The 10,792-nt window shown below is 43.2% G+C and overlaps 1 protein-coding gene across 1 annotated transcript; it reads right to left on the bottom strand.

Annotated features, from left to right (window-relative positions):
* Nucleotides 1-8,531: 8,531 nt before the first annotated feature.
* Nucleotides 8,532-10,235, bottom strand: LOC134289863 (uncharacterized). Its single transcript, XM_062856726.1, has 2 exons — nt 9,138-10,235; nt 8,532-9,060 (listed from the first exon to the last, which is right to left on the bottom strand). The coding sequence occupies exon 1, from the start codon at nt 10,233-10,235 to the stop codon at nt 9,261-9,263; it is 975 nt and encodes a 324-aa protein (XP_062712710.1). The 3' UTR covers nt 8,532-9,060; nt 9,138-9,260.
* Between the last annotated feature and the right edge of the window lie 557 nt (nt 10,236-10,792).

Consider the following 10,792-nt stretch of genomic DNA (forward strand, 5'->3'; position numbering starts at 1 on the left):
GTTTGCCCGGCTTACAAAAGACGCATTCGAAATGAGAGTCGCTCTATTATAAGGCGCTCCAAGCAGACCTATGCGGAGATGGTGAAATCTTTTAAAACACCAGATTCCGTGTCTGAATCAGCTGTCCCAGTTGAAAATCCCTATCAGGAGTTGTCTTCCGATGATCAGGACGATGGCGAAACTGATAAGGGTGGATCTCTTTCGGAGGTACACGCACCTGGAAAAAGGAAGTCATCATCTTCCCCGGGATTGCGCCGAAAGGTCTTTTTGAAGTCTTCCCTCAAAAGTTTGCCTAATGTCAAAGGGGACGGGGTAAACTTAAAAACTCCGAAGAATCAGGTTCCTCTAGCTTCAGATCCATGTTGTAGCAAGAACCTGTCACCCCCGTCTCCGCCTGTTAAATACACTTCAAAGAGAAATAATCGACAAGGTAGCAAGAAAAAAGCTACCAAAGTTCCTCGCAATTCAAGCAAGCCTCCTAGACCCAAGCGAGGACTGTTTACTTTTAGGGTTCTCGTGGATCGCTTATATGATGCCCTCAGCCTTCCAGAAACATTTAGAGGCATTATTGATATGTTTATACCTACAGTAGAAGAATATCTTCGGAATCTGACACAATCATGGCCCCTCCTTGCTGCGATCATATCTTTCGATGGATAATTCATCAAGTGAGGTACAAGATATGATCACTGTGCTACAGTGGAACTGTCATAGTCTAAAACCTAAATTAGACCAGTTTAAGTTTTTGATTCACAACTCTGATTGTGATATATTTGCCCTTTGTGAAACATGGCTTTCTTCTGAAGATGAACTCAACTTCCACGATTTTAACATTATACGCCAGGATAGAGATGACCATTATGGGGGAGTTCTTTTGGGGATCAAAAAGACTTACTCATTTTATAGAATTCCAATCGCGACTCATCCTGGCGTAGAAATCGTCGCTTGCCAAATAAACGTAAAGGGTAAAGAACTTTGCGTAGCTTCCGTTTACATTCCTCCAAGAATTTCAATTAACCGCCGTCATCTTTGGAATGCGGTTTCTGCACTATCACATCCAGTTTTAATTCTGGGTGATATGAACGCGCATGGTACAGGGTGGGGCGAACCATATGACGATAATAGAGCGGCCGTTTTCTATGATTTGTGCGACGATTTCAATTTGAACATTTTAAATACAGGTGAAGTGACACGTATTGCATCTGACGGCAAAGAAAGTCGTCTCGACCTATCACTGGGGTCAAGTTCACTATCATTCGATTGCTTGTGGAAGGTAATCGAGGATCCTCATGGTAGTGATCACTTACCCATTATAACCACCATAAAGCATAATAGTGAAAGGTCAGACCATCCAATTCAGGTTCCTTTTGACCTCACAAGGAATATCGATTGGCAAAAGTATGCAGAAGCGGTATCTTTTGGCATCGAATCATTCAATCCCCTCCCACCTTTGGATGAGTATCGATTCCTGTCTGAACTGATATATAAGAGTGCATTAGAATCACAAAAACGACGTGTTCCAAGTGCAACCTTCAAAAGAAGACCAGCCACACTAGGCTGGGATGATGATTGCACCCAGTTGTATCTTAAAAAATCTGATGCTTTCAAAACTTTTCGTAGGCACGGTACCTCAGATCTTTATCAAGAGTACGCAAAGCTCGAAAGACAGCTGAGAAACCTGCTGAAAGCGAAGAAGCGTAGTTATTGGCGACACTTTATTGAGGGTCTCTCAAGAGAAACTTCAATGACAACGCTTTGGAGAGTGGCTCGCAACATGCGAAACCGCTCTTCTTCTAATGAGAGTGACGAATACTCCAACCGTTGGATATTCAGCTTCGCGAAAAAGGTCTGCCCAGACTCAGTCCCAGCACAACCGATTTCTTGGGAAACATCCCCAAGAGACGGTTCTCTGGACAGACCCTTCACTATGCTGGAACTTTCTATGGCTCTTCTTTCATCAAACAATTCCGCTCCGGGAAGCGATATGATCAAGTTCAATCTTCTAAAGAATCTCCCAGATATCGCGAAAAGACGATTACTGGACCTGTTCAACTCATTCATGGAGAACAACATCGTTCCGCATGAATGGAGACAGGTCAAAGTAACAGCTATTCAAAAGCCTGGTAAACCAGCGTCTGATCATAATTCATACCGCCCAATTGCTATGTTATCATGTTTAAGGAAATTGTTGGAAAAAATGATCCTATCACGACTCGATCATTGGGTCGAATCGAATAACTTGCTTTCAAATACACAGTTCGGGTTTCGCAAGGGCAAAGGAACAAACGATTGTCTAGCGTTGCTTTCAACAGATATTCAACTGGCCTTTGCGGAAAAGGAGCAACTGGCTTCAGTTTTCTTGGATATTAAGGGCGCCTTTGATTCAGTTTCCATAGGAATATTGTCAGAAAAACTGCACAATAGTGGACTTCCAGGAATTTTAAATAATTTCTTGTATAATTTGTTGTCAGAAAAACATATGAGTTTCAATCTCGGACAACTGACAACTTCCAGAATTAGTTACATGGGCCTACCCCAAGGCTCATGTTTAAGTCCCTTGCTTTATAATTTTTACGTGAAAGACATTGATAGTTGCTTGGAAGGACAATGCACGCTAAGACAACTTGCAGATGATGCTGTGGTTTCTCTAAAAGGCCCACATGCAGAAATGTTGCAAAGACCATTGCAAAATTCTCTAAATAATCTGTCAATCTGGGCAAGAGATTTAGGGATCGAGTTTGCTCCGCAAAAAACTCAATTGGTTGTGTTTTCTAGAAAGCGGAACCCAGCCCAACTGAAACTCAATCTTTTGGGAATAGAAATCGACCAATCTTTGACTTCGAAATACCTTGGGGTCTGGTTTGATTCAAAAGGCACTTGGGGTACCCAAATCAAGTATTTGGTGCAAAAATGTCAACAAAGGATCAATTTTCTACGCACAATTACCGGAACATGGTGGGGTGCTCACCCGGAAGACCTCATAAAACTTTACAAAACGACTATTCTCTCTGTTATTGAGTATGGCTCTTTCTGCTTCCACTCAGCAGCAAACTGCCACCTAATGAAGCTGGAACGAATTCAATATCGTTGTTTGCGTATTGCCCTCGGTTGCATGCACTCAACGCATAATGCGAGCCTAGAGGTCCTGGCAGGGGTGAAACCTCTCCAGAACCGATTCTGGGAGCTCTCGTTAAGGTTACTTATCAAGTGTGGAGTGAGCAACACACTTGTTATTGAAAACTTCGAAGAAATGCTCAATCTGAACACTCAGTCAAAATTCATGAGAATCTATCTTTTCTACATGTCATCTGATATAAGCCTCCCAGGTTATAATCCTCCTCGTGTACACTTCACTAATGACAGTTCCTCTGTTAAATACGATCTGTCCATGAAACAAGCTATTCATGGAATACCAGATCAACTTCGATGTATATCTATTCCTCGCATTTTTAACGAAAAGTACCAAAATGTCAATTCCTGTAAGAGATTCTTCACTGATGGGTCTCGCATAAATGGATCCACTGGTTTCGGTGTCTTCAATGAAAATTTCACTGCCTTCCGCAAACTTCAGGAACCTTGTTCGGTTTATGTTGCTGAGCTGGCAGCAATCAACTTCGCTTTGGGGATGATTTCCAACATGCCCGTAGACCATTTCTTCATCTTCTCGGATAGCCTTAGTTCGATTGAGGCACTCCGGTCGATGAAACCTGTAAAACATTCATCTTACTTTCTTACAAAAATAAGGGAGCAGATGGGTGCACTGGTCGAAAGATCATACAAGATTACCTTTGTATGGGTCCCCTCACATTGCTCAATTTATGGCAATGAGAAGGCGGACTCTCTCGCAAAGGTGGGCGCACAGGAAGGTGAGATCTATGATAGAAGAATTTCACATGATGAATTTTTCCATTTTGTTCGCCAGAGTTCTCTTCAAAGTTGGCAAAATGATTGGCGAGATGGCCAGCTGGGACGGTGGTTACATTCCATTATTCCTAATGTTTCTTTGCGAGTGTGGTGGTATGGTTTGGATGTAAGTCGCAATTTTATTCGCGTGATGTCAAGACTTATGTCCAACCATTACTCGCTAGACGCGCATTTACACAGGATTAACCTCGCGTTGAGCAATGTTTGTACTAAGTGCGGTTCCGGTTATGATGACATCGACCACGTAGTTTGGCAATGCCCGTATAATGACGCCTCCAGAGCGCTACTATTGGATACCCTTGAGGCCCGAGGTAGACAACCCTTTGTTCTTGTGAGAGATGTGTTGGGGACCCGCGATGTCACATACATGGGATGTATTTTCGACTTTCTTCGCTCTGCTGGTATAAAAGTTTAATTCGCTTGTGTTTTCTTCTCCAGTTTTTTTTTTCTCTGTTTTGTCCTCTTTGTGTTACCAAGCTGCTCCTGGCCATCCGGAAGACCAAGTCCCAGAACAAGTTGGTACCAACACCACAAGGCACCGAATACGCTAGCAAGATGCGATTCACCACCGGATGAGCAGCAGTGAAACCTTTGACCCAATCCTTACCCTGTCCATCCCTCAAAATGTGACCTTCTAACCTCGAGCTGCCACGAGTACCCTGGCTTCCACCCATTACTAACAGATATCATTAAAAAGTTATTACTCTGTATAATGTATACTATTAAGTACAAAGAAAGATCCTCGGCTCCGTAAAGCGTTATACGCGATTGAGCCCCAAATAAATGAACTAGATAAAAAAAAAAAAAAGAATTGATTATGCCGTCGCAAAGCCGCAAAAATGCGCTCGCGTTTTTTGATTTTATCTTTGATCCCTCCAGCCATACCCACACTGTGGTTGTCTGCTGCTTGATGTTGTTGTTTACAGCTTTCCAAGCACTACCGTGGCCGATCCCGATGCAATCGATTCCTCGCAGATATTCGGAGATTGTTTATAACCGACTCCGATTCACCAATACATAGAAGGGCAGAAAAAAAAACAAATAGCACCAACTAGAGATATGTAATTTATTGGACAGGCACTCACCTGAGGCCTGTCGTCAATAGGCCTTGTATGCAGAAAAACAACCAGCAAACAGCTCTACACGGTATTGGTACAAGCGAGTATACCGATCCTTGACGATCGTGATCCGACTCCTCACGTGTTGACACACCAATGTGAGCCGAGTTGCATTGACCAGCCAGGTCGTCAACGATATGCTCAGCGCAGCCTCCCAGTTGCTAATAGCCGATCCACAAATTTCGTCCGGCGACCGTTTTCACCGTCCGTCGAATCAGGCGTTGAATAAATATGCACCACGTCGTTCCCGTATCTCACAGATAAGGAGAAAAATAGATCCAAGTAGCACCGTACGAAAACAGTTAACAGTATTAGGACCACTACTCACTAGCCTGGTACACGGTTTATACGGGAATATATTAAAAATGGAAAAACTCCAACTCCTGTATACTTTTTGAGTTCCATTTTGGTCCCATATCAACTGTGCAAAATTTCAGATCGATCGAAAAAACTATATTTTAGCGCCCGCCATTCTTAGTTTTTCATACGATTTACTATGGGGAAAACTTACTTCTTCAAAGAAAAATCGCTTGAGGTCACCCATTGATCGCTAAAAATAAGTCGTTGAATGATTTCTGTAGATAACTTCACGAGGAATCAGACCTCCGAAGACCGCAAAGCGATGCGATATTCGTGTAAAAAGTTATTAAGCCTTACCCGATCGATAAAATGACGAGATTTTATTATGTATTATTATTCCTAACATGTTAAGCAGCATAGGCATACCATTCGGTTTTCAGTCAATAACTTTTTCCACATGCCTTAAATCGCTTTGCGGTCTTCAGAGAGCTTGTTCCTCGTAAAATTTCCAACAGAAATCATTCATCGATATATTTTTAAGGGTTAAGGGGCAACCTGTGGCGATTGAAAAAGTGATTTTCCCCATAGAAAATTGTATGAAAACTTAAAACGGCTGGCGCTAAAATATAGTTTCTCCGATCGAGTTGAAATTTTGCACAGTTGATATGGGGCCAAAATGGAACTCAAAAATTGTACAGGAGTAAAATGTCCTTTTGTGTCCCACGCTACTACTCACCTGTGGCCTAATTCAATTAGGCCTTGTATAAAAAATGTAAACACGCCTGTTCGTATTGGTAGTCCGAACGAGCACGTGCTATCACCGAATCCAAACGAATCCAGCCGATATCGGTATAAACAGATCCAGCAGAGCATTCGACCGTTTTGAATGACAATAGCGCCGCACGCAAGCCGACGACCATCCAGTGCACACCGACCAAATGGTAGATACAGTGCTCGCTACGCTTTCTCCTGTACGTTGTGACTCCACAGTTTTGAAGAAACAGCACTTCACAGAACGTTGATCGCGCACCTCACAGGAAGGGGAAAAGAGAAAAAATCCCAATAGCACCGTACAAATAGATTGGAGCAATAGGAATGCCACTCACCTGTGGCCTAATTCAATTAGGCCTTGTATTCTTAATATTGCCCAATGCAGCGCCACGGGGTGTAGAATCAATCACGCGACTCAATGTATTGCAGCTAATCCCACCGTTGACAAAACCGAGAGAACCCATTGCGTGCTTTTAGCGCGGAATAGTTTGGTACGCGAGCGATGAAATATTTCGCCGTTCTTCTTCACTTCACTTTTACAAATTTTGGATTCGAGAAGTCCAAAGTCCACAGTCCCAAGAACAATACCACAATGACCCAATTGTCTTCCTCAAAGGCCTTCCAAACTTAACCGCCGATCCTGGTCACGGCACCAAATGTTGGGGGATCGCGGTTCGTAGGTTGAGTTTTTATCGTTTACAATCTTACGTTGTGTGATTAAAAGTTTTGTGCACTCGCGAATCCACCTTCTTTCCGAATTCTACCCAATTTCGACGATGATGCCCACTAGATTCCTTCCAAATCCTTGCACTTCCAATTCTTCCTTTTCTTCCTTTTTCTTCACCAAATAAGGCCACGTAATAGAGTTTATATTGGAAACCGACACTTTATTACTCGAAAAAAAAAACTCCAGAATTTTTTGAAACTTCGCGCGCGTGCACTGTCTCCGTGTTTATTGGCTATCGTTTTACTACTGACTACAATGTTTCTAGTTCGTGCTGTCCGAGCTTGCTCACTTGAGTGTTTTTGTGTAGTGATGAGTGTTTATTTTACAATAATGAATGTGTTCTGTGAGTGTCTCTTACGTGTATTCAGTTATAGCAGTTTTACTAGGGCGGACTATTTAAAAATTTTGCATGTTAGCTTTAAGTTACTTTTAAGTTCAAATTCATTACTAACAACTAACACGGACAAAACACCGAGCAATGTGCAAGCGATTTTACCGGCCCGGCGATGAAATGCATGGGTTTCTGTGCAAGTCAATTTTGCTGCAAATGTTCTGGAATGACGGATGAGACTCATCGCTTGATGAACAACAATGGTCATATGGTATGGATGTGTTTTGCTTGCCGTAATATACTTGCGAAAACTCGTTTCTCTAACGCGATGACATCCGTGAATGCTGCTAATCAGAACATCATCGAAGCGCTTAAGACGGAAATCAAGGATAGCATTCTCAACGATATTCGCATGGAGATACGTACCAGCTTCAAAACATTAGTTGATGCGGTCCCTTCTACACCACTTGCAGCTGTTCCATCGCCGTTTCCTCTCTCGACAAGGACAAAGAGACCACGTGAAATCGACGTCGACGATGATAACTCCACTAGACGACCACCGAAGTTGCTTTGCGGATCCAACACTCGTCACTCTGACGACAATCCTGTTGCTGTTTGTTCAACAAATGCAGTACCAGACTTTTGGCTGTATCTGTCGAATATTCAACCCAACGTCGCGGATGAACAGGTACGAACAATGGTGAACGAATGTCTTGGGACAGACAACCTGAAGTTGGTAAAGTTAATTCCAAGGGATAGAGATCAGCGTACGCTTACGTTTATCTTTTTCAAAGTAGGCATGTCTTCCGATTTGAAAGACAAGGCGATGTCGGTCGATACATGGCCTTTAGGTATTCGTTTTCGAGAATTCGAAGATCATAGTTTGCAGCGGGTGGGTTTTTGAAGACCGACAACTCCTGTTCCAGAGATCATGACACCACATGCAACAGCCACGTCCGATCAGCATCAGATGAACGTGGCTTGACCGTGAACGGCGACACTGCATCATCGACTTCGCAACCATTTGTCACATCCTCCTCTTTCCTGGTTTACTATCAGAATGTACGTGGACTTAGAACGAAGACAAGAGACCTGTTTCTAGAACTATGCAGTTGTGATTATGAAGTCATCGCCTTTACCGAGACTTGGCTGCACCCGGGTATTACTAACTCGGAACTGTCTTCCAATTATCGTTGTGACCGCAGCAGATCGACAAGTAATCTGGAGCGCGGTGGTGGAGTCCTTATAGCTGTTAAGAAGCATCATCGGTGCGAAATAGTCCCGCTTGTATATGGAGATGGTCTCGAGCAAATAGCTGTGCGGTTTAGGCTTCCTTCGAAAACTATATACGTCTGCTGTATTTACATCAGACCTGACACTGCCCCTTCTGTGTACGAACAGCATGCTTCATGTATCCAAGAAATATGCGATGCAGCATCAAATAACGACACGATACTAACACTCGGCGACTACAATTTATCTCGTCTTACGTGGCGTTACGACAGCGACATCAATGCGTATCTGCCGAACAACGCGTCATCAGAAAGTGAAATCTCTTTGACGGAATCAGTGGTAGCATCGGGACTGTTTCAGGTACTAAACGTATATAACCATAACGGTCGACTGCTCGATTTGGCCTTTGTCAACAATCCGGACAACGTAGAAGTTTATGAGCCCCCTTTGCCTCTACTTCCGCCGGATAATCACCACAAGCCATTCCTCCTGAATCTCTTCCTATCTACGATGCTAAGAGACGATAACTGACCGGGGTTGATCACCGTGAACGATTATTATGCGGTTTTATTGGCAATTATCGGTGAAAAATAACGGAAACAGCTTATTTTGCGTGACGCGTTTCGACCTACTATTCTTCGGTCATCATCAGACGCCTAAAACATTATACATTTATTTAATACATTGATTTAAGTACAAATACATTACAATTTACAAATCACAAAACACTTACATTCAGCTGGAATCACCCCTTCAACTTCGTCAGTTATATAATACTAATTTACAACACCCATCTCATGCCTACTTTCACCCATTATGCTGTTTCACTCATTCTCTCATACACGCAGTTTTCCTCTCACGGTTGTCTTCGCAACTGAGCTAAAAGCCCGTTGTAAGCCGAGTTGAAGTTCCCACACTCTCTCTGTAGGTTCACAGTGAGATCTTCGCCTCTCTTCTTAATATGAAACACCTCTGATATGTTCCTGGTTGCCTGGTCTTGGATTCGATCCAAAATCTTCACTTGATCGAAGTTGAAGATATGTCCTTCTTCCATTTTGTGGACTGCCAGGCCCGATTTCGGGTTTCTACCTCGGCAGTCACTCTTGTGTTCCGCCACTCTTACTTCTAGCATCCTTTTCGTTTGGCCGATGTACACCTTCTCGTCAGCCCCACATGGTATACAGTACACCACGTTCTTCTGTTTCCCTGGTGGAATAGGGTCCTTCAGTTTGCTGAATATTTGGTTTTTTATTTTGTTTTGCGGTCTAGAAGCAAGAGTGACGTCATTTTTTCTTAAGACTTTCTTCAACTTTTCGCTAAGACCAGGCACATAAGGTGCGGAAACATATTTCTGTGGGAGTGTAGTTGGGTTGTCGGCCTCCAAGGTGTTGTAGTGTTTGTGTATGCGGAGTCTTTTTTGTTTCTGTATGAACCAGGAGGGGTAGTTGTTTCTTTCTAGGATTTGTGTCGCTTGTTTTAACGTTTCTTCCCGCTTCGCCCCACATGTTAACTTAATGGCGCGATCAATTAGCGCGATCGCGGTATTTTGTTTATGTTGGAACGGGCTTTTGGACGTATAGTCCAGGTACCTTCCGTTAGAATGTTTCGGAAGCCAAGATGTATTTATTTGGTCATCCGCCCGTTCCAACATCATGTCAAGAAACTTTATTTTCCCTCCCACTTCCATTTCAACAGTAAACTGGAGACGATCGTGAAAACTATTGAACGTATCCACGATCGTTTGGATGTGCTCCCTTCTAGCTATACACATGCAGTCGTCCACGTATCTACGGTACAGCTTCAGATGTATACCTTTCTCCTCTAGCTGCATCCTGCACTCCTGTCGAAACGCGTCACGCAAAATAAGCTGTTTCCGTTATTTTTCACCGATAATTGCCAATAAAACCGCATAATAAGAGACGATAACGACAGCGACATTCAGTTCGATTTCCGGAGCAATGATGTAGACGCTGTGTGTAGGCATATCTGCAAGGTTGACTGGGACTCTATACTCAACGACAGGACTGTGGACGACGCTGTTAACGTCTTCTATGACAGGATCTACAGTATTATCCGTGAGAATGTTCCCCGTAGGAATCGTCGCACGAATCGTAGCTGCAACCAACCGTGGTGGAATAATGAACTTCGGACGTTGCAAAATAGGCTGCGCAAGGTCCGCAAACGATTTTCTAAGCATCGATCCGAAGAAAATAGGCAGCAACTTCGGACAATAGAACAGGAATTTTCGACACTGCATCGGCATGCCTTTCGTGAGTATATATCCGGACTGGAAATTAATGCTAAGAACAACCCTGCGTCATTCTGGTCATTTGTTAAAAGTCAGCGAAATTCGAATAGTTTACCATATGAAATCCAGTACCAGAACAT

Source organism: Aedes albopictus, chromosome 1 (assembly GCF_035046485.1).
Source record: "Aedes albopictus strain Foshan chromosome 1, AalbF5, whole genome shotgun sequence".
Classification (NCBI taxonomy): Eukaryota; Metazoa; Arthropoda; class Insecta; order Diptera; family Culicidae; genus Aedes; species Aedes albopictus.